This window comes from Astyanax mexicanus, chromosome 2 (assembly GCF_023375975.1).
Source record: "Astyanax mexicanus isolate ESR-SI-001 chromosome 2, AstMex3_surface, whole genome shotgun sequence".
Taxonomy (NCBI): Eukaryota; Metazoa; Chordata; class Actinopteri; order Characiformes; family Acestrorhamphidae; genus Astyanax; species Astyanax mexicanus.
Genome location: NC_064409.1, coordinates 8,187,992 through 8,212,772, shown reverse-complemented (window position 1 = coordinate 8,212,772; position 24,781 = coordinate 8,187,992). Strand labels below are relative to the sequence as shown.

The window sequence follows — 24,781 nt, the reverse complement described above, 5'->3', positions numbered from 1 at the left end:
AACACACCATAGTGAAGATGCTGCCACTGCATTTAGTTAAACTATTATTCAATAAAATGACTGTACTCAATCAAGATTTAACACACTGGCATGCCAAAACGAAGTGTTATCTTTTTATTTTATTTTATTTCATTTTTTTTTCCAATTCATCCCCAATTTACACGGCCAATTACCCAACCCACTCATTAGGACTCCCCCTATCACTATAATGCCCCAACACACCAGGAAGGTGAGGACCAGCACATGCCCTCTCTGATACATATGAAGTCAACTACCGCCTCTTTTCGAGCTGCTACAGCATTGCCGAGTAGAATCATAGCACGCTCGGAGGAATGCGCAGCGACTCGGTTCATAAACATCAGCTCACAAAGCGATATTAAGAGATATAAGGTGAAAGCGCCATCTACCCACCCAGAGAGAGGTGGCTCAGGGCTCCGGCAGCTGATGGCAACCTGTATGACCGGGATTCAAACCAGCGATCTCCTGATCATAGTGGCAGTGCCTAAGTCAGCTTGAAGGAGGGGTTATCTTGTGACTGAGGATGAACACTGGCCAGCATACTCATGGCAAGGTGACGTGAATTATCGGAGTTGGGACATTCTATTTCTGAAGTTGTGCTGGTATTTAACATGGAATGCTAAATACCAGAAGACACTACCACTTACAGTGGACAGCACAGAGATGATGGATAGAACTGTCTATGCATAATATCATATCATCTTTTATTGCAGGAGACCCCACACGCATTGCCCACAGGTCAATGCAAAATTCATTAGCTTCCATGGGACATGGCTAATGACATTCAGCACTCAAATCTAAGGTGTTTGCTGGAAGGTTAAGCAATTTGGGTTCATTTATAGGTCAGTATTTATCCTAATAAGGTTGCTCTTGGCTAAAGTAGAGAAATTCGTAAAAAAAGGCAAAGTAAAAACTGAACATGTTACAAGAGACTTTGAAGTGCATCTTACCCCGGTCACAGTTCAGGCCTGAGTATCCTGAAAAGCATGTGCACTGACCGTTCCCTTTTATCCCACTGTTACAGAGACCATGCTTACAGGAGCACACTGTGTAACACACACACACACACACAAACACACACACAAATAATTTTAGAAACAGAACTGTTACCCACTTTAACTGCTGTAAAGGTAAGGGAAGAGTTATACTGTGTGTATTGGAAATATGATTACCATTACTGCATGTGGGTCCATACAGATTCTCATTACATTTCTCACACGCTGTCCCCACAAAACCTGCCTGAGAAAAACACACAGAACACATACAGCAATTTTTACTCAATCAGTATATGTGTGCATTTATGTACATAGAGAGAGAGAGAGAGAAAGAGAGAAAAAGAGAGAGAGAAAGACTTACTTTACAAATGCAAGTGCCGTTACCCCCAATGCCATCAGAACACTGTCCATTATTACTGCAAGCCTTAGCAGCTGACCCTGGGCACTCTAAAAACAGAGACAGAGAGAGTAAAAGAAAGATCAGGTACAGAGATCATTAGAATAATATGATAATAGTACTCTACCTCTATCTCTACTCTATCTATCTATATCTACTGAGTACTTATATAAACACACAGAGGTATACAAACATTCAAAATGTCTGTTACTGTGCTGTCAGTCCTGCTGCTGTCAGTCTGCCTATTCTGGATATTTGTTCTACTAAAGACTCCATTTCCCAGCATTCTCAGCCCCTGGACTACAAAAGGCTAATAATAAAGATGACTTTATTATCAGGAAAAGCGATGCGATGCTTTGTCCCAAAAATCGAAGCTCCTCTAAGCAGCTGCCTAGCACGGTGGAAATGTAATAGATACATTTTACAGGAGAATTCTTCATACAAGTAGCTGTTGTTCTTGCTCATAATGTCATTTAAAAAAAAATACGTTCAAACATTTAGAAGATCATTCTAAACATACACACACAACTAACCTACACTATCCTGATTCAACAATAGTATCAAAGTGCCCACAAGACTTTAACCCCAATCAGATGGCACAGCCTACAGCCTACACAGTGTGTGTGTGTGTGTGTGTGTGTGTGTGTGAGAGAGAGAGAGAGAGAGAGAGAGAGAGTAGGGATTTATTTCTATGAAGGAGGATGTGAGTAAGCAGAATGTGTGTGTCTCTTTATGCCCTTTGCTTTCCTCCACTTCCCGTTATTCTCTCTCTCAACACTTATCACTACTATCCACTGCGCTTTCCCTTAAATCACTGTCTTCCTGACACACACACACACACACACACACACAGATCTAAGGTTCTGCAAGAAGCAAATATCTGCGCTGACAAGACATAATACACTACATGTGAAATCTCCAAAAAGTTAATGCAAGATTGCAAGTATTTATAGAAGTATTAATTTATTTCTTAGGTGTTTGTGGATAAAGTCTCTGTTGTGGCCATTCTTGGCAGTTTTTCTTTGGCTTTTATATATTTTTTATATCAATAATACGATATTGATCAAAATTAGGAAATATTGTGGGATATACATTTTTAGCCATATCATTCTGTCTTACCTGGAAGTGAAACTTTATTATTGTTCACTCTTAAAGGACCATTTTTTATATTTGAATAAAAAAATATTTCATATTTTCTGTGGTACCTCATAACATGTTCAGGATGTATCGTCAGATACTAAAGAAACATGTTGAGTTTAAGCACTGGCAGCTCCTGACAGCAGAGCTTCAGACAGTGTTTTCTTATTTGAACTGTGCAGTATGTCAGGTTCAGATGTAACCTCTGAACCTGCTTGCACCACTCCATCAGTCCCATTTTCACACTCTGGGTTGCCAGGTATAGACAGCAGCACGCAATTAGCTGTGCGCTGTAGTCATGAAAATGGGCAAGCTGGCTATTTTTCTGCTGAGCAGGTAATCACAGAGCTTCAGTTAGGTTGCTTATTATAGCTGTGTATTTAATTTACCACCACCACTAGTGTAGTAAACACAGGCATTTTGCACACCGGCTTGCATTTATTACTGACTGTTCCTTTAAGGGGGAGGGTTGGTGATAACTCAGTACTCAACATATCAATGTGTGGCAACCACACCATGTATGTAACGATTCAGGCAGTTTTTAACCAGATTATCGACTACATTTAGGATAAGAAAGGAAATTCTGTGAAGTTGATTCTTCACAAAGCTATTGCTTTCATCTATAGAACACAAGTGGTCAGACCATTTAACCCCAGCTAACACACACACACTCACACACACATATATACACACAAGCAATGTAGGAAGTTCAGGTGATAAGACAGAAAGAACGGCAGGCCTGCCGTGACCTGGTAACTGTGAGGTCAGCTTGTCAGCACATTCCTTCAGCAGCAGTGAAGTGTGACTTTCCTGCTTTATTGGATTGTCTGCTTTTAAAGAACATTAGAAAGCAGACTGTTTTTTTTATTATAAATGTTGAATAGTTCTAATAGTAATTTTCTATTTTGCTATACAACAGTCTATTTGGTTAGGAAGCATTTACAGTACTGTTAAAAAAAAAACTTAACCTGAAAAGGCAGAGCTGAACTTGATACTTGGACAGCACAAAAGTGAGCCTTATATAATCTTCAGAGCTCAACATGTATCTTATCAAACCTCCACTTAGTCTATGCATGAAAAATGACCCTGAGTTTAGGCCTGCAAACAACACAGGTCTTCCTCAGAAGCATTTAAAAAATGAGATGTGAGGGAAGAGACTACTCAACACATCATCCATCACTTTCATCCACAGACAAGAAAATCTGTAGGGAATCTAGTGTAGGTAATATAAACCATATGCCTGTTCTAGCCTACTGTGAGCCTGCTTAGAGCAGGCTAGGAATTTGTTACTGTTTTATAGCAAAATCGTATTTTTATGTGGAACTACTTTTTGATGGAAGGTAGTTCATTCATTTTTCTTGTCTATTTTTATTTTTATTCTATTTTATTCTTATATTTTTATATTTCAATGTGCTCAAGGCAAGGCAACATGAATTCTATATTATAGTGAGGCCTGATATTGGGTACCAAATGGACGGGTTATTCAGTTTCTGAAGATTTACGGGTCTAAGGCCTGTAGCAACAAGACAGACAAATCAAGCAATTGCCCAGCCCTGGTTATAAACTGAATGAAACAACAAACTGTGTGAGATGCCCCTTTAAATTCTGTAATGGTCAATGTAGAAAAGCACAACCAGACATTTATCAGAATCCCCCTGAAGGGGGCCCCTTCCTCTAGCTGCGGACAGTAGAATATAACTGGAACATGTTCAGCAGTATCCATATTCACCAGCTGTCTTTAACACTAGATCAGATAAACCTATCCTTTATATTTGACAATATTTGACTTTGAGGTACTGTGAATTAAAGCTATTGCTAAAAATATCTCATATATTGTATAATATTCATGGATTTCCTCAGAATTCCTATCCTACCTATTCATTCATGCTCATCAGTTGACTTATCATTACTGAACTAACTAAAGGTTATGTGACTATAAACAGTGTTTTAATAAACTACCTGCACACTTTCAAAGTTCTCAGTGCCTCCTTTTAAAGGACAGGTCCCTCTGATTTCCACCAATAAAATCTGGAGCTACTTTGAGCCTTGGGCAATGCTATGCCCCTATCACTAGCATTCTAAGCTTGTTGGGAGCATTGACTAAAAGTGTTTTATTTTAGAACGCTGAGGGCAAATGGAAATGGGCTATTTGATAAAAATACTTACTTTTTAATATTTCCCTACACCCCAAGTCCATTTTACACCAGATTTCTCCTTTAACTATGTCTTGTTACTTTGTATTAATCCCAATGTGAGTTAAAGCTGATTCACAAACAGAGACAAGGACACACACACTTCCTCATTTCCCGTAACAATGCCACCACCATTATGCTCACTCTGTTAACGCATCCAGATGTGCATGGAAAAGCCAGCTGCTCTCTCTTTCTCTCTCCCTTTACGTTCACAGGTCTTTGAAATGCTAAAGATATCTCTTTTTTCGCACTCATCACTCTCTCTGTTTTTCTGTTAGCTCAGGCGGAACAGACTCTTCCCCTTGTTTGTGTGCCATCGGCTCTCTTAGCCGCTCCATTTCCTGTCAAAATATTCCCTCAGTGTCCAGCACCACTGAGAGCAGCCAATGAAGGAAATGCCAGCCGAGCTTCAGCAGCACAGAGCATTAACAAAGAAAAAAGCTATTCTATTCCAGCTTCCAATTACATTAAAACAAAAATAAAACATGGTGTAAAATTGGCACAGTTACACTTACCAACACAGTCGATGCCCCAGTACCCTGGACAGCAGCCCTCTTCCACGACCTCCTTGTAACATTCATGGGAACAGCCACGGATGGAAATGGTGGAAATGGTTTTCAAGGTATACCTTAACATAAAATCATGATATGTTATCAGTTACTTATATTTATTTCTCATTTCTAGAACCATTTTACGAGGCAAATTACCCTTGCGATACATTTGAAGTCTGCCACTGCCTTGTTTCGAACTGCTGCTGATGCAGAATTGCCGAGTAGCATCACAGCACGCTCGGAGGAAAGTGCAGTGACTCGGATCTAATACATCAGCTAACAGACGCCTTGTGCTGATCTATATCACTCTTTGGAGTGATGAGAGGAAAGAGCACAACCCACCCACCAAGTGAGAGCAAAGCCAGCTGTGCTCTCTCTGGGCTCCAGCAGCTGATGGCAAGCTGCATGAACGGGATTCAAACCAGCAATCTCCCAATCATAGTGGTAGCGCCTTAGTCCGCTGGACCACTCAGAGCCCACAAAGGCTATTTAATGTGCTTTATTTCATCTTAAGTAGGTGTTACATAGATTTGAACACTATTTCTACTAGATTTGGTGTTAGCGAGGTCAGGATGCTGGTTGATCATCATCCCACCTCATACCCAACTTCCCAACTCATCACTAAAGAACTGAACAGCAAAACAACATTCCAAAAGTTTTAAAGTTCAATGCTGGGGGGTTTCAGAGATTTAGATTTATCAAATTGAATCTGAGCCACATTTACAGATGATTTGAAATAGCATTACAAACAGAGTTGTACAGTCTCAAATTTGTGAACTCATCTAATCCAAAGTGTTGAAAGTATGTAAAAAATCTGAACATATCCAAATGCATTGTCAAGGCTGTGTTCACACTTTTCTTAAATTAGATCTTTTGAGATAAGTATCTGCACTCTTATTAGCATGAGAACAAATCAGGGTTGCAGGTCTGAACATCACAAATGTATCTTCATGGGTCACTTAATGGGCCGACCCTATTGGACTTCTTGGACACTTACACTTTCTTAAAATCCAATTTGAGCGTTTAGGAACGTTAGACTGAGACACGTCTGAACAAATCAGATTAAAATCACATTTAAAACTTCCTTCAAATGTGGTTTCAATCTGAAATCTGCACGGAAATCTGATTTAACATGGATTTTTAATAGTCTGGCTGCTCAGACTATCAAAGATCAATCTGTATATGTATCTAGATATGCCATAAACAATTTCAATGTAGACGGAATATTAAAATCAACTTGTTATGTGGCAAACAGATGTTTATCCATTCAGGTGTCTTGATTTTGCAAATTTACATGTTTTTTTTTTTAAGATTTTCAAGGCTGTCATCCTTTATGATTATCTTTGGATCACATGCCCAGCAATGTACTGCCTGGAAAGGAGTTTCAATCTGTTTTGGGTGTGTTCAAACTTGCATTTTGATGTGGTTTGGCCTAATCCAGATACAATCCTTAATGTACCAAAGACACAAGAAGTAATTAGGTGTAAACCGGGTGTGAACTAACCTGCAGTCCTGTTGCCCTTTGCCAGGGTTTTTCTTGTGGTATCCTTTTGGGCACATCATTAGAGCACTTACAGAGCAAGAATGGCAATCTGACTTAGTCATCACTTGAGTATTTTTATCGCAGCGGTTCTAGAGAACACACAAACACACACACAGAGATATGGAAGTAATGGAAGCACTGATATTTATTTAAATAAAAATGACCTATTAAAATAATTTAAAACTACTGCATATAACATTTACACAAGCTTTGGTTTGACTTTAAATCTATCCAAAACATTTTAAGGGAGATTGATGAGAGATTTATAGTTTTTTTTTCTTCCATTCAATCAGATGCACTCATTCATCCCGTATCGTTTATCCCACCACCTGCTGCTCTTTCCAAAGCAGATCAGCATGACTTATTAGCTGCTGCGCTATAAAGCACAGACATGAACCAGATGAGATCTCTTTAAATCCAATATGCAGTAATGCATATCAATATGGCCAGCACTCCAAGAAAAATAGGGTTCATGGCTTGGATGTTGGATGGCTTATATTTATACACTTTATGATATATCAATAACTTGCATTAAAGATCTAAAACAATTCAATTACACCCCACCACATCACATCAAAATCTGCATAAGTGCATAAATGGTCAGGATTTGGTCAAAATGTTCATTTGAAATGTCAACACTGGTTTACTGGTCGACACTGGATTAGTTATACATTGACATGCAACAGATGTGCTGCTTTTTTTTTTGAAAAGTGAAAACCTGCAGCTACACTGGCCCTTTATGGTTACCAATGCTCTAAGTCATAGCAACAGGTTCTGGATCTGCTTCTTTTTTTATTATTTAGGGAGTTAACCCCTTAAAATGCCTTGTCCTGTATATGGGCAACAGGTGTAGGTGATGCAAAACCCTTTTTTTCTGCAGTAAAATAACCCTTTTTTACTTTCTGAAAATTTGAAGGCTTTGAAATCTCCTACAGGACACTTAGGCCTACTCCAGATCAATAATACAAATTCTGCATGTTTGAAAATAGATATAAAAATAGACAAACATAATGAAACTAAAGGTTTGGAGGACATTAACTGTTTGATTTGTATTCAGAAAAATATAGATTTTAAAATGAAGTTTTATATTTTCTATTGCAATTACAATTATGCTTTTCAGTAATGTTCCTTATAAAACATGAACGTTTTTATATAATGCTTGAATAGAAATCCTCAAGATTTAGTGGTGTAATGTCAGACAGACAATTGTCAAAAATCCTGGCCTGTTACGAGGTTAAACAACTTCAGGCCTCATTCTCCAATATGTAACTAATAATTATTAAATTTGCCCTTGAGAAACATCCAGTCATACAAGTCAATCCTACATTAGAACTGTTTACAGTGCTGCTCTTATAATAGTCAATCTCACTCTCCTTGTTACTAAAACAGACTTAAAATAAGAAACATTACTAGTTCGCTGTGGCTGTCAATTTTCAAACTAGTCAAGCAGAAGCACAGCTCAGCAGTAGTTTGAAGACTGACCAATTGGTTAAACTAGTAGAATCAGATGTGCTGCTGTTTTCTAGAGTGAAAACCTGCAGCCAGACCACTGGCCCTTTATGAATAAGATTGGACATTGCAACTGGTGTCATATGATACTATATGTCTCACCTGTGCATGTGCAGAATCTATCTCTGTTCCTAGAAGTACCAGCAAGAAGAGAAGTTCGGTCCCACACAGAGAGTTCATTCTGACCTCCATTACTCTACTTCACACTCTCTGTCTCCGGCCCTGTGTTCGGGTCTCTCTCGCCCTCCGCACCTCTCTCCACGACTCCTCTCTGGACTGTGGACCACTCGAGACACTTCTCTGCCTTTTCAACTCTTCCCTTTCCTCCTTTCCTCTCTTTCCTGTGCCATAACAGTGCGGGACGCAGGGACCTGAACCTTCCTCTCACAGCCGTTCTTTTAGCATTCACAGCATTCGCCCTGTCAGCAAGCAGGAAAGAGGAGGCTACATTATTGTTCTGTGAGCTCATCAAAAGTTGAAATTGTATGAGTGATTTTCGCCTTACTTTGTTTTAGGGGCTCATATCATAGTAAAACTGCTTGTATCTCACTTTTTAACTTAAAAGTGTTTGTAGTACATCATTTTGTAGTTTTGCAGTGTATAGTTTTTAACAGTATAGAATCAAGCCTGTAAAAACAGCCCATTTTTAATTTATTATTTTTAAAAGCTGATTTTTATAGAGAATATTATAGAGAATATTAGTCTCAAATGACTGTTTAATTCTAAGAGATAAAATCAGCTCACTGTGTTGTCATTGGTTGCTGCCGTGTTCAAATTGTCACTGTACCAGGCTGAGTGTTGTACTCTTGAGAGGGTTTTCCAGTTAGTGGCATTAAAAGTAGTTACTCTGCCTCCATCTCGAGAGGCATTCCTGTTACACTTTCATTGAGTTTTTATTGTATCTTTACTTTGAACTTAATATCATACCAAACAAAAGATGAATCACGTTAAGACAATTACATTCCTACATTTGTATATTAGTCAAATGCTAAAGCTACAAATATGTATAATGGAAACATAACTACAAAGCGGCTGTAACTGATTTATGACATCTAATAAATCTGATAAATGTTCTGAAACCATGCACAGTGTGAAATCCCCAGAACAGGAGAACAGGACCACTGCATTACACGACAAGGAGACATGTTAATCTTAAGGCAAGCATCGTAAACCTTTGAAAGCTGGAAATGTGGTGAGTGTGTCTGTCTGTGTGTGCCTATGTGTGTGTGTGTGTGTGTGTGCTGGGCTAGTTACAGCTAATGAAAGCTGCAGGCAGCAGAATTACAGGATGTCCTCAATTGTAAATAAGCAGGCTAACGGGATGAAGATCCCCCCCTTCCCCCCACCCCACACACACACACACTTCCTGCACGTTCTGCTGTGTCTTAACTTTTTAAATTCCTGAAATGAAGCATCTACATTGTGTGTGTGTGTGTGTGTGTAGCTGTGTAAGCATGAGATTCGTGTAACTATATTAGTGTAGAGGTGTTACTGTAAGGCCTTAAGCTGTTCTGAAATTACTTTTTATAGCCTGCCAGTACTCACCATTATTCACACGTCTGCAGAATTTGTAGATACAGGCCTACACAGACAGACACACACACACACACACACACAAACACTGGCAAAGCAAAGGGTTCACTTGCAAAATATGTTTGAATGATGTGTTTAAAAAAATGTGTCTGGCTGTTTGTCTGTGAGAGTTTAACCTACCTGTCAATCAAATCAAAAACCCTGTAATAAACTGTGCTGACTTCAGCACTGCATCACAAATATTTACTCAGACAGTGAAAGTAAATCAGGAAACTGAATTAACATAAATCTGATACATTAAATAAACAATATACATTGATTTATTATTTTATTAGTAACACTTTCTACGAATATTATCTTTATAAGAATCTATAAACCCATTCATAACACACTATCATGCATTTATAAGTCATTATGAACATGGCTATAAATATTAAAAAAAATGCATAATGCATACCCATTATTAACCCATCATTAACAAGTTCCCCTGTGCAGTTTTAGGGCGATTTCTCACATTCCTCAAGATCAAGGAAACCCTACGAGGTGAGATTTTGCATGGACCCCCCCAATTGATGTCGATTGGTAGTCATTTTGTATTTCTTCCTTTTTCTTTATTATAATTTGTACAATGTGATTTTTTAAATTTATCTCACACTGCTAAAACTAACTTACCATTAAAATTATAGACTGGTCACGTCTTTGCAAATGGGCAAACTTAAAAAATCAGCAAGGGATCAAATAATTATTTCCTTCCTTGTACCTGTTGGCATCGCCTGATATCACATCATAATTTATTTAGAAATTCGTTTTTTCCCCTCATTAATGGCTCTTAACTGCCCCTGTCAATTGCCCTGCCAACATTTTGTGGATGGATGTATTTCAAAAAGGACATTAATCTGACCAGATATTTTCCATTTTCCATAAGCTTTTCACCAGACCCCCAGGTAAAGGTTAATCTTCCTATTCATAAATCTGCAGCGATGCCCCTGTGGGTGGAGCAGTGAATGCTGATTACGTTTTCAGTTGTGTTTTTGTTCTTGGAAAGATACCATTAGTTTAGATTAGCATGAATGACTGTGGATCTCAGAAGTAATATATTAGGACTGGATCTTTCAGGCAAAGAAACATAAACATTCTGGGATGGTGCCGTGTAGTTGTGCAATTCTACTCACTTCTAAGCAAACAACAAAACACAATTGTTGAAAACTGTTGAAAATGTGACAATAAATGCAATTTGTGATTAAAAAAAAGTGTCTTCATTTTACAGCATTTCCTTTTGTTACCTTATGTAATTTTAAAACAACTCAAATGAAAGCAGTAATATGCAGTACATACTTTAACCTTTGCTGAAATAAAAATATAGCACTGCAAAAATCTAAACCTTAAAGTAAAAGTAAGGTAAAATGATCTAATTTAAAAAAAAATCTTATTTTTGTAATGCTTAGCTTAGCATTGTAACTGTAAGATTATTATACTTATTTTAGTAAGAATTAATAAGAACAGTAATTTGAACTTAAAATAAACCTCAACAGTTATTATGATTCCTGTGTCCAAATATAACCCCTAACATCTTAAAAATTTGAGATTTTTATAATTATTTGAGAATTTGATCATTATTTGAGATTATTTTAAGAAATCTAGCTGAGAAATGTTTTTTGCTTAATTTAATCATATACTGTACATCTCAATTTACATTTATGTTGTCTATTTTTTGCCAATTGATTTTTTTTTTGCAGTGTTTCTGTGCTATTAATTACAATACTGTGGTTATTAAATGACAGTAATTAAAGGTACAGTATAGCTACTAGCTTAGCTTGGGAGCTAATTGTTGTCAGAATGCTACTGTGCATTTTAAAGTTATATTTCACAGTGTTCCTTTTATAGTTATAGCCCCAAACCCTAATTAGTCATAACCATGTTAAGAATAAAACACAAAAAAGTTGATATACAGGTGGTTTAATAAGAGATTAGAAATTGCATATCATATACGATCCTAATCTTTGTTTAATTAAAATCAGCCAAACCACATAATCCTATTAGCATTAGTATTTTCATGATTAATACTGCTGATCATATTATAAAACCATCTGACACATGGTCCCTCATACTCTACTTTGAAAGCACTGATTCCTAATTTTCCACCATCTGTAATCTGGATTTGAAGAGAGGTCATGGGATTAGACGCTGTTCATCTTTTGCTGCTTCTCTGCTGATTCATTTGTGCTTTGCTCCACAGAAGCACAGGTTCATTTTAATGTCTTTGAAGATCTTCTTCAGTAAAAACGAGAGGTATCTGTTCCTGCAATCATGGAAATCACTCCTGCTTTAGTGCTGGAGCTGAACAGCACGCATACAGGCGGAGTCATGGAGGAGGCAGAGGCAGATGTTTCTCCTGTTCCGACAGTCCTCTCTCCATTGGGATACTCCATTCTGTCATTTTGGATGTTCCTCATCACAGTGTTCTCTGTGTTCAATAACTCACTGGTCATCGTGGTCATGGTGCGGAACCGTCAGCTCTTGTTCCCCATGAACATCCTCATCCTCAGCCTGGCCATCTCTGACCTGCTCATGACCATCTGTGGATCAGCCATTGCTTCAGTGACCAACTACTACGGGCAGTTCTTCATGGCCAGAGAACTGTGCGTCTTTCAGGGATTCACTGTCAATTACTTTGGTGAGTAAGTGTGCAATGTTATAATCAAATGTTTCATGATATTTTTTATCTATGTGAAAGAACACATAAGGGATTAACACAAGTTAAGTGTTTGACATCCACAATCAACTCAATCAACTAAATCCAAATGAGATTATCTGGAATTAGTTGGACCACAGAAGTTTTCAGCACCTTTTATAACTACTTTAACTACTTTAATCAAATCTAGACAATTTTGAACAATAATAATCTATAGCAGTGATTCTCAACTGGTGGGTCGGGACCCAAAAGTGGTCTTGATAAACTTGATAAAAAGATGAGAAGACAATGTAAACAAATAGGACACTTATTTAAAACTATACCTTTAGGTTCCTTACAAATCCTTTTGAATCAATTTATATTTAGTTAAATAAATATTGACATATAAATATATTAATACCAAAGTAGACACAATCGCATTGACCATTAACTGAAGTACAGCCTTTAAGGTATTCTAGCTGGAAGTGTGTTACATTGCTTCAGAGTTTTCTGGTCTGCTGCTTTGATCTGCTTTTTAACCTCTGTTGTCACTATAGAGTTAGTAGTGGAAAACGATACACGTCCCAGAAAAAATGGGGCGTAGAGTTAAATAGAGTGGAGTAAAGCAGGTACCATGCAGTGGAAAAGGAACAAAAATGTACAAATAATTATTTTCTCCCTTTTCACAGGCCTGGTCTCCCTCTGCACACTAACCCTGCTAGCCTATGAGCGATACAACGTAGTTTGTAAACCCATGGGCACCTTCAAGGTCACCATCCGGCGCAGCAGTAAAGGTCTTCTGCTGGTTTGGCTCCACTGTCTGTTCTGGGCTGCAGCCCCGCTGCTGGGATGGAGCTCTTATGGGCCAGAAGGAGTTCAGACCTCCTGCTCCTTGGCCTGGGAGGAGAGGACCACAAGCAACTACAGCTACCTGGTCCCTTATTGGTTCTTCTGTTTCCTGCTGCCCACCGGCATTATCATATACTGCTATTACCACATCCTGATCTCCATGAGGAAGGTAAGGGTTAAGAAAAGGATAAGAATAGGACGTACAGGGGTTAGACAATGACACTGAAACACCTGTCATTTTAGTGTGGGAGGTTTCATGGCTAAATTGGAGCAGCCTGGTGGCCAATCTTCATTAATTGCACATTGCACCAGTAAGAGCAGAGTGTGAAGGTTCAATTAGCAGGGTAAGAGCACAGTTTTGCTCAAAATATTGCAATGCACACAACATTATGGGTGACATACCAGAGTTCAAAAGAGGACAAATTGTTGGTGCACGTCTTGCTGGCGCATCTGGGACCAAGACAGCAAGTCTTGTGATGTATCAAGAGCCACGGTATCCAGGGTAATGTGAGCATACCACCAAGAAGGACCAACCACATCCAACAGGATTAACTGTGGACGTAAGAGGAAGCTGTCTGAAAGGGATGTTCGGGTGCCAACCCGGATTGTATCCAAAAGACATAAAACCACGGCTGATCAAATCACGGCAGAATTTAATGCGCGCCTCAACTCTCCTGTTTCCACCAGAACTGTCCGTCGAGACAATAAATTACTGTGGTCAAAAAACAGGTGTTTCAGTTTCATTGTCCTTACCCTGTAGGTGATTGTGTAATGTATTCCTGTTTTTTCAATGTTTTACTGTTATTCATACTCCAACATATCCATATCAACTCAGGAAAGAGTTAAGATGTTAAGTAAATGACTGATTATTTGGTTCTGTTGTGTTGAAGCAGGACCTCAATATTTGTACTGAAAATCACTGGTATAATCTGGCATAATCTTTTAAAATCTGGTATAATTGATCAAACCTGCATCCTAACTGCACTTGTTGTTTGTGTAGCTCAACCTGAGTGTGGAGAACCAGGGCGGCAGGTCCCGCCAGCATGAGGACAGGCGAGCTGCATGCATGGTGGCAGCCATGATTGGCTCTTTCTTTTTGTGCTGGATGCCCTACGCCATAGTCTCCATAATCGTCATCATCCTACCTGACCTGCACATAGCCCCACTTCTTGCTTCTACCCCTGCCTTCTTAGCAAAGACCAGCCCGGTCTACAACCCAATTATCTTCTTCTTCGCCAATAAACAGGTGAGTAAGCAATGAAGACCTGTTGAGTATGCCGGTGTTCTGTCAAGTTGTGCTACCATGTCAAACTGTGCTACCCTAGTAGTATTTAATTTTTTAAAAGGTAAAAAACAAAGAAAGCACCATATTAGAAAATACTCCCAGCAGAAGCCTATAGGTAGGATAGATGTGGTAGGCTAAATCGTTGTATCAGGCAAGGAAAAAAAAAAAAAAAAGTAATTTAGTTAGTTGTATTTTTTTGTCGTTTTGAAGCTTATTAATGTTTTAAACTTGCCATTTTTTATTTAAGCAAGTTGTTTAATGCTCCCAATAAAAACTTGAGGAATTAGTATGAAAAGCATAAAAAAATACAAAAATGTCAGTAAAGAAGCACATACTGATGGGTAGCATAACTCGACAGAACACTGGGACACTTTTAAACACAGTGTTTTCAATTGGACGCAGATGTGAGCGCAGATGTGAGCAGTGAACGCTGCACATACTGCACATGTAAACAGCATGGAGCGGAAGAGACAGTGTTTGTTCATAGCAGTATATTACTTGCTAATATATCAGATTATGGCAGAAGTTGGCGTCAAATATGGTGTCGTAATTAATTTGCGTTAAATAAATATTAGCAGCATTACTGATTATAAAATGTATCGTATGAAAGTAATTATATCAAGTTAAAACAGTGTGCATTCCTTCTACAAAATCTCTTTTTGCTAATCTGATTCAAATGAATTCAGATGATTTTTAGTAGCAACTACAGAACAATTCAGAATATAATAAATAATAAATAATGTGAGCATAAGCATAAGCTTATCCAATCAGTCTCATGTCCGTATGTTTGCCTCGTGTGTATGTAGGTGTAATCAGTGATAAATACTCTACTATACTAAAACTATATCTAATCTCCTCTCTCTCTTGCTACAGTTCCGGAACAGTGCTCTACAGATTGTACTGTGTGGCCTGTACACTCCTACTGCCATGGTGCCAGACAGTGATAGTGAAGTGTCAGTGGTGGAAGATGGTACTAAACGTCTGGCACCCAACAGCATTCAACCAGAAGCCACCAGCTGAGTCAGCCTGATACATCCTGCAGAGCACTGAAGAGGTCACTAATGCTGCTGTTGCTCTTAAACAGTTTGGGAAATAAGACGATCAGCAAGTCAAGACCTTTTTTTTGGGAGGGGAAGGTCACCTAATTTTTACCATAATTATCTCGGGATTTTTTTTTTGCCAGCCGCATTACCCGCTCTGGCCTTTAGATGGCATCAATACAATATTCACTTTTATCTTTATTTAACTTAAAGTGCTTGCTAACAGAAACAGACTGTCATTTGAAGAGTTTTTTAAAACTCTGCATGATTGGACTGATAAATACTTATTTAGGAGTGGCCAAAAATTTCTTGACAACATATATATTTTTTCAATGAACATACTAGACCTCAACTCAACTCAAATTTATTTTGTAACCTGATAAAACGTTTTAGAAACCTTTCCTAACCTCTAAAAATGCTTTGGGATTTTTTTTTTTCACTTTTCCTTTCGGCGGCTCTGTACTTTACCAACTAAATAAAAAATATATATTTTGTATGCTAAATTAGGTCAAATAATATTTTTGAAAATAGAAAAAGAGTTTGACTTTCTATCATTCAATCTAACAACCCACTTTAAGCACTGATTGTGACAGGTTATTGTAATGTTTCTGCTTAGAATATAAACTGAGCATAAATGTGCCTTTGTGTTACATTTAAAGGGGGCATATAATGCAAAACCCAATATATTTGAGTTTAAAATTTATTTAGCTTTGAAGCATTATGGTAAACATGTTTTTAAAGCGTAGTCAAAACTTAGTAATTGTACTACAGTAATTGTTTTTGTTTTGTAATGTTACCTAATGTGTAATTTGTGTTGTCAGTGCTGAGACTTCCCTCAGTGTGTTCTCCTCAACCTTTCCACTAGATGTAGACAAAGAGCTACACACTGGTGAAGAATATTTTATTAAACAGTGTTAATCCTGAGTTAGTACCTAATCTTAAACTAACCGTACACTAGACAACTTGGAAAATACTCTGAAAAGACTATTGAAAGACTAAAGTCTGACCCCCTCTCACATCTAAAAATTTTGATTATTCAGGGTTCTTGTACCATTCAAAGTCAAATTTAATGCTTTTTAAGAACTTTTTTTAGACTGCAAAAAATTATAGCCATATTTTGTTTGGTAGAAAATAATTTATTTTGTATTGAAAATCAAAACTTAACATAGCTAACTCGCCGCTAACTTTACTGTGTTATCTAGCTCACCACTAATGTTAACTAGCTCTCCGCTAACCTTAGTTCTCTCCCTGGTAACGTAGCTAACTCGCAGCTAATATGATGTTAGCATGTTAGCTACCTTACCGCTTATGTTACTATGTTTTCTAGCTTTCCTCTAACCTTAATTCTCTCCTCAGTAATGTAGCTTTATAACTTACTGCAAATGTTTCTATGTTAACAAGCTTTCTGCCAACCTTTTCTTTCTCCCCAGTAATGTAGCTGGATAACTCGCTGCTAAGTTAGTATTGTGTGTTAGCTAGCTCACTGCTAATGTTAGCTAGCTCTCCACTAACCTTACTTTTCTTTCTGGTAACATTAGCTAACTCACAACTAATGTTAGCGTGTGCTTTTCCACCGGCATTAAACACACCATCTGAAAATGTTATACCTACAGCAAATGTACATGAAATTTAAGACAATTTAAAAACAATTTTATTATTTTTTATTATAATTATAAATGGTAAGACACTCTTGCTCACTCTACAGCTCCACCAGATTCTCCTCCTTTTGTATACTGCAGGAGAACCGTAGTTTCCGAAATATTTCCGAAGTTTCGTTCATGTCTAGTTCTGCAAACATTGCCGTGCTTGCCTTGCGGCTTCTCATAGCTCTCCTATTAGTCAACATCCAAAATTAGAGCTACGGGAAGCAGCAAGGCAAGCACGGGAACATCGTTCACATCGCTGTTTGCGTGAGCCAAGTCTCAAGACTTAAGATAATATTAAACACGGTTTATTTTATCTGAACGTCAAGTGAGAAAAAGATCCCGCTTAGCCTATGCCATAGCTCGGTATGCACTTTTCTGAAAATGTAACTTAGAGTCCCACGACATGGACAACCGCAGCTGTGATTGGTCGGTTTGGCCTCTTGTCCCCGCCCACACATTCTCACCCATTTGCGGTTGAAACTGCAGATTCAAGCAAAGCCACTGATATGCGCAAGCTAAAGTATAAACGCACTCTGCTGCGTAGCGCAATCTTACTGGATATGCGTAGGCTACGGTGTAGGTTTGACGCAGAAGTATAAATTTACACTAAACAATCGTGATGACACGACTGCAACTCCACTCTAGCAAGACTCTCATGATTTTATCAGTGAAATCGCTTGAAATTTTTGGGTGTAAGGTTGGCATAAGTTATCAACTAACTGAACTAATCCTTCAACACATTAGTTATTTAAATCATGGGGATTCCAGCACTTGGCTGTTGTTAGCATTGTGAGCTAAGTATCTCTGACTGAAACTAACACCTGTTATTTCTGTATTATAAAGGAAAATGAACAAACTTTACTAACAGATGTCCAGAGTCTTCTTTGATGCACTTTAGCTTTTCTTATGTACAGTTTTCTTATGGACAGTCTGTCAACAAATGTGATGATCTGCAAAGAAAAGAACCCAGAAGACAGACGGCTGTGAGAAGGAGGGGTGACCGAAAGACACAAAGAGAGAGAGAGAGAGAAACATCTAGAGACACACTGTGTGTAAAGCAGACTGGCTGATTGATTGCGGTTATTAAAGAAACACTTACTGGCAGAGAGAATCCACCACTAATCCAAACCCCCTCAGGCCTTCAGCACTGCTGCTAGATTCGTCCACGAGCCCCCACAGACTTCTGGGAACGCTTACAGACCACAGCACCCCTCACAGAGTGCAAGGAAACGGGAGACTGAAAAGAGCATTACTTTTGGCTTGGGTCTGTAACTCTATGCTTGGATGGCCATCACTGACCATTCAGAGACACACAAAAGATGAGCCACGGGCAGAAGTGAGTTAGAATTATGGTCTTCGCAAATCAGCATGGAGCAAATTAACATGAAAACGCTGTGTCGTGCCGTCACCATGTCCCCCTGCTGACCACACCACTGGCGTCCAGGGAATGAGTAAGACTATATGTCTCGTATTGGCAAACGACTGCACAGTTCCATTGGTTTTCATTTATCTTGCTCACTCTACTGTTTTGATTCTAAGTTGATTATTGCAGGAACAATACGCCATGTGTGCAAATGTTTGTGGACACCCCTTGTAAGGATTGCATTCAGATCTATTTATAGAAAGTAAGTATTTCTAACAGTCTAGAGGAGGGGACTCTGGAGCAGATAACTATGATCCTTCTGGTACCAGGCCTTATGCCAGGCATATGTGGACTAGAGGGGTATAACCCCCCCCCCCCCCCCCCCCCCCCAGTATTGAGATGTGGAGCACTGGAAGGAACTGTGTTCTCTGGAATGATTGCAATACCCCATCCTATTAGACCTTAGATCAGACCCAAAAATCCATCCTTACCCGACTCACCCCATAAAAAATCATTATGAGCCTGAGCCCGATTTATTCCCAACATTTTTTTTAGTAAGTAGAGCATTAAAACAGTAAGTTGAGCTTTTTAAAAACAGTTTCAGAACAAAATGTGTTCTGAATGATGTTAATTAACATTGCAACACTGAAGAAGCATAGACCTAATATTTAAGAAGAGTGTTTATTAAGAACAGATACACAAAGCCCTGAGATACAAATTGCCCCATAGGTGTGAGTGTGTGAGTGCATGTGTCTGTTTGTCTGTCTGTGTCTGTCTGCCCTGCGATGGATTGGCAGCCTGTCCAGGGTGTATCCTGCCTTCTGCCCGATGCCGGCTGGGATAGGCTCCAGCACCCCCCGCGACCCTTAATGGATAAAGCGGTTGATAATGACTTGACTTGACTTGACACAAAGCCCTGCTAGTCAAGTGCATAATGTGGACAAGTGGAGGAGCTCATTCTAACTTTGGTTTGTTATTTTGCTATGTTGTGATCATCATGACATAGCTTTATATAAAATAAAAATAGCATTAAAAAACATGTGCCTACATCACAGACAATTTTCTTGAGCCCAAGCCCGACCCAATGCCTGATCCGAGATTTTTCCATCACTTTCCTAGGCCCAGGCTCGGGCAGAGAATCTAAACCATATATATCCACTACTTTTGGGATGAGTTGGGTAGTTCAGCATGAGTTCATCCAGGTAACATACTGACCTTACTAATGCTTTTGCTGCTGAATGCAATCAAATCTCGAAGAAAGTCTTCCCTGGACAGTATGGAGGGTTTTTTTTAAAACACTTGACATTGAATGAGTAGGTATCCCAATACTTTTGTATGTACAGAATACCTCATATCCACTAAAAAGCAAAAAGAAAGAGCAGAATAATTAAATTAAGGGATTGCGAAAGGAGAAAAACTAAACTCCCATAATCGCAGAAATTGTACAATTGTATTTCAGGCCCCACAGTAACATTTTCTCATTGTTTTGACAGTTGGAGAGCCGGCTAGCTCATGTGGCTTTCGCTGAGCAGCACACAGTACATTTAGCGAGGGATTTCCACGTCATTAGCAAGACTGTAAGAGAATAAAACTGGCTGTGGCAGAAGCTCTACAGAACACAGGGCTGCTTTGGGTGAAGCTCACACATCTGCATACCTTACCTTTTACTAGGACAATAAACGGAGCTCTCTGTAAGGAAAGAGATGAGCGTGAATGCTCGAGGGAAAAGATAACTTGGCAGTTACTCGTGCACTTGGCTAGGCCTGCAGACAGATGCCTCCACGTGGACTCATTAGTCTGAGTTGGGGGTCTCACCAGGGTGGGTTAACTTCGAGGCCTCCTCCCCATGCTCATGTTCGTTCCCTGGCCTAATCACTCACGCTCAGTCTGGCCTTCACTGCAACTCTGGGGATGTAAGGTCATTCTTATACGATAAGAATAATAAGACGTTCTAAATACATCACAATCCGAGGTGTGTAGAGGAGTCTGAATGCGTGCTTGTGTAAGAGCGTGGTTACACTTGTCCCATAAAGACTGGAATACATGAGCAGAATCCTGGTTCCTGATAATTGAAGAAAAATGTGAATTATAATAATATGCAGACAAACTATAAATGAACTGCACTCCGTATCAATACAGCAGTGCTGCTGGAGTTTTTAAACACTGCTTAATTACTCACTGTTCTCCACTCTATTACACACTCCTACCTACAGCTGCATTACCCTGTAGATAAAGTAAAGTCAGAGATTCTGAAGCTCTGAATCTGTTGCTGCACAGTTTACAGTGTTGGTCATCCTCTTGTCCTTCATCCATACCACAGGATGCTGTTTTATATATATATATATATATATATATATATATATATATATATATATATATATGTAGGATATTTCTGGTTGGTGGACAATTCTCAGTGATTTAAAAAGTGCAGAAGCACTGCTGTGTCTGATCTACTTGTACCTGCACAACACATGCTAACACCTCACTTGTTATTTCATAACAACACTTATATTATTTAATCAAATACACATTACCAGACTATAAGGCACACCCCATTATAAGGTGCACTATCAATTAAACGTCTATTTTCTGGTTTATTTTCATACATTAAGGTGAGCAAGGTGTCACTGTGTTTCCCTTTGAATGTAGAAGATAGAGGAAAAGCCTAATTAAACAAAACTGTAATTCTTAAAAAAACATTTTGTTTCAAAGTCAAACAAGCAATGGATGTTAATCTACACAGATTTCTCTCCTGAAAACCATTTATTTGGGTGAGTAAAGCGTTTCTGTAAGTTGTCAGTGAAGTTTCTCCAGCACTAAGGCTGGGTGTAGCAGCATTAGCATTAGCTGCTTACTGTAAATGCCACCCAATATCGCTAGACTGAGGGTAACCCAGGGTGTTATCAGCTAGCGGTTCGTCCCATGTAGCTTGTTTTATCACAGCAAAGTCAGACTACAGTCCGATAGACTCACCTCTGAACAGCGAAAAGAGCTGTGGTTAGTGGATAATGCTAATGCTTATAACACTGTACACTTCAGTGGTGTGGCTTCACTGCTCCTTAATACCTGATTGGTAGAATTTTTACTTATATCTAAAACAATACAAAAAAACACGTAATTTAACAAATTTAACGTTGAACTGTTCTACTGATATACTGAATATAATATACAGAACAACATGCAACCAAATGTTTCAAGCAAATTACTCTGCAACTGGCCATGATTCAGCTCAGTGCAGTCATAGCTGGCCAGGACGTCTGCCCGAGAGGATAGTGATTGGCACTTTATTGCAGGGAGAGTATTGTTTTCAGAACTGTGTATTCCTGTCTGGAAAGAACTTGCACAGTCACTTCACGGAAATGAACAGAACAACAGTCAAATCTTATTTAGGTGTTTGTCTGGGATCGGCTGTAGGTCAAATAAGTCAAAAACATGGCAAAAACAAGAATAATCATAAAACACAGCATGAAACACAACAGTTGAGATTCTGTCCAAATGAAGCAATTTATTGGATTGTAATTGTGTAAGATGGCTTTGATAAACAGTGTGCTCTGCTTTAGATGACTTTAGCCTCTGTATCCTATTTACTTCAAAGCAAAACAGGGAGTTCCTCCTGAGAGCAGCTTTTTATGATGTGACTAATGTGATATTGAGAACTTAACAATAAACTCACAAAATTTTTATGTACATTATTGATAAATATAGATATAGTTAACAACTGGTACCATGATGACTGGAGATAATTGGTGATAGTGATAATGATAGTGTAATCAGATTATTGCTTACAGCTATCAGACATGTTTTTCCAGATATGTTTTTGGTTTCTGAAGGAAGTTGCTGCGGTGAAATGTTTCTTTAAATATAGTGTAGATACTGTAGATAAAGGTTAGATTGCTCTGTGATGTTAATTTAGGCACTGTATATAAACAAAATTATTGGGCCACCTGCTCATTCATAGTTTCTTCTGAAATCAAGGGTATTATAAAGAGTTTATCCTGCTTTTGAGAAGGATTTCTACTGGATTTTGGAGCATTGCTGTGAGGATTTAAACGCATTTAGTGATAAGAACCTTGGTGAGGTCAGTACATCCCACAAGTATTGAATAAAGTAATATATATTTCCAAAAAGTTTCCATGTATCGGAGGAGGCATGTGCTAGTTCTTACCCTCCTGGTACTGGGGCATCATCATAGTGATAGGGGAAATAGTTGCAGCTGAATGAGTGGGACAATTGGCCAAATAAATTGCCATCAAACCAAACTGAACTGTTTGAATTTTTTTGCACCAGGAGTGGCATAAAGTTATCCAAAAGCAGTGTGTAAGACTGGTGGAGGGGAACATGATGCCAAGATGCATAAAAACTGTGATTAAAAAAAAAGGTTATTCCATCAAATATTGATTTCTGAACTCTTAAACCTTTATGAATATGAACTTGTTTTATAGCTCTGCGTGAATGAGTATTCTCTCACTGTAAATGCCAGACTCGCCTAACAGATGCCAACCTCCTGCTCATTTAGAGACGTTATCCAAACAAGCGTGCATGCGTGCGCTGCCTGTGACAGTTTAGCTCCAGCTCTAAATAACTGCCGTCCTCCTGCTTACTCAGAGAGCGGGGACGTGCTAAAGGGTCACTAGCGTTAGCTTTTAGGGGCTCGTTTTAAGAGAAAGCACTTGCGGTATTTGGCACCAGTCTGTGACTTCTAGCAAATCACTACTTGTTTTAGAGAAAGAGAATATAGAAAAATCAGAGACCAGTGCACATGCAGTAAAGGAAAGGGGTTAAGGAAGAACAGTCATCAACTGAAACATGTAACATAATGTATCACCATACACCTGATGCTGGACACTAATTATATAATTTAATATGTACAAAACGAACACTTGGGTTCACAGTTAATAGAATTATAAAAAAAAAAAAAAAAAAAAAACATTTTTAGCTATGTTTTTGTAGAAACTACTTCATTTTGTGAACAGTGATAGTTCAAATTACACACACATTTAATTGCTGTATTTTTCAGTTAGCTTCTAATCACTCGGATAAAAGCCTTTTAAAGCAGCCAAATGATAAATTTATATTAAAGTAATAATACATTCCATATGTAGGCAGCTGGTTACTAACAGACAAGGAAGTTTTCTTTATCAAATACTGACCATAAAAAACTAAAAGGAATGCTTAATCAAGAATTCAGAGCATAAATAAAACAAATAAAACATGATTTATCAAATACCTGAAGCCCAGACATGTTCGGAATGCGACTTGGGCTTCAATAGCTTATAAAAGAAGATGCTATAGGCTAACGTTGCTAACAAACTGCAATGTAAATGCATGTCAAATATCATTTATTTTACTCTAATACAGCTGTTCTCACACTAGGGGGCTGTGGCAATGGGTCGCTGGGTATCTGGGTATTTTATCTGTTCTATAGCACTTTTAGATTTGATTTTCAGTTATGTGTATATAGTCATTATCCAATTTGGCCATATCTTTAAAAGTGAAGCTTGATAACAAAAATATATATATACATTGTTTCAACGCCTGCCGGGTAGGGTAAAGGGTTAGGGTTTAGAAAATGCCATAGTGGCATTTACCAACCACAAATGAGGCCTTCAACTGAAAAAGTTTAAGAGCCACTGCTCCAATACATGACCACTATTCCAGATTTTAATTTGCTTGTGTTTTCATAGACTAAATATTATTTAAGCTAAAATAAGCCGATAAACATTGACTAATAATTAATATCTACAATCATTTTAACTCTCTATGGCGTGAACGGCAATTCAACTCACTTTCTTGGAAGCTTAAAAGGGCACTAAACCTCCTGATTTTAGCTGACTTCACCCTTAGCCCAAACTTGAAAAAGGCTAAAAAAAATAGGAGTGGTAGTTTGAGAGGGGGACTGGGTGATGTATGGGTTTAGGGGCAGGGCAGGAGGGAGAGCTGATTGGCAGAGCTGCAACAGCAGCAGTGTGTCTCTGAGGCTGGAGCAAGTGGTCGAACTGCATAATGTTGACTTAAGGCAAAAACTAAAAAAAAAAAAAAAGAAACCACACAG

The 24,781-nt window shown here is 38.5% G+C and overlaps 2 protein-coding genes across 2 annotated transcripts in view; one reads left to right on the top strand and one right to left on the bottom strand.

Moving 5' to 3' along the window:
• The window catches only part of stab2 (stabilin 2), a 61,763-nt gene extending 53,069 nt beyond the window's left edge, over positions 1-8,694 (bottom strand). The window contains exons 1-6 of the mRNA XM_022671873.2: positions 8,445-8,694; positions 6,795-6,922; positions 5,255-5,367; positions 1,375-1,460; positions 1,191-1,257; positions 969-1,064 (exon numbers count right to left, since the gene is read on the bottom strand). Of these exons, the coding sequence (XP_022527594.2) occupies positions 969-1,064; positions 1,191-1,257; positions 1,375-1,460; positions 5,255-5,367; positions 6,795-6,922; positions 8,445-8,534 (580 nt within the window). The 5' untranslated portion in view covers positions 8,535-8,694. The remainder of the gene's footprint in view (positions 1-968; positions 1,065-1,190; positions 1,258-1,374; positions 1,461-5,254; positions 5,368-6,794; positions 6,923-8,444) is intronic.
• Positions 8,695-12,032: 3,338 nt separating this feature from the next.
• LOC103028888 (vertebrate ancient opsin-like) lies at positions 12,033-16,033 on the top strand. Its single transcript, XM_007252420.3, has 4 exons — positions 12,033-12,549; positions 13,236-13,564; positions 14,396-14,641; positions 15,554-16,033. The coding sequence occupies exons 1-4, from the start codon at positions 12,183-12,185 to the stop codon at positions 15,698-15,700; spliced, it is 1,089 nt and encodes a 362-aa protein (XP_007252482.2). The 5' UTR covers positions 12,033-12,182; the 3' UTR covers positions 15,701-16,033.
• The last annotated feature ends 8,748 nt before the right edge of the window (positions 16,034-24,781 follow it).

Coding starts and splice junctions, on each gene's coding strand:
- LOC103028888 (XM_007252420.3), top strand. CDS start 12,183: ATGGAAATCACTCCTGCTTTAGTGCTGGAGCTGAACAGCACGCATACA. Junction 12,550..13,235: donor ATTCACTGTCAATTACTTTG/GTGAGTAAGTGT, acceptor CCCTTTTCACAG/GCCTGGTCTCCCTCTGCACA. Junction 13,565..14,395: donor TCCTGATCTCCATGAGGAAG/GTAAGGGTTAAG, acceptor TTGTTTGTGTAG/CTCAACCTGAGTGTGGAGAA.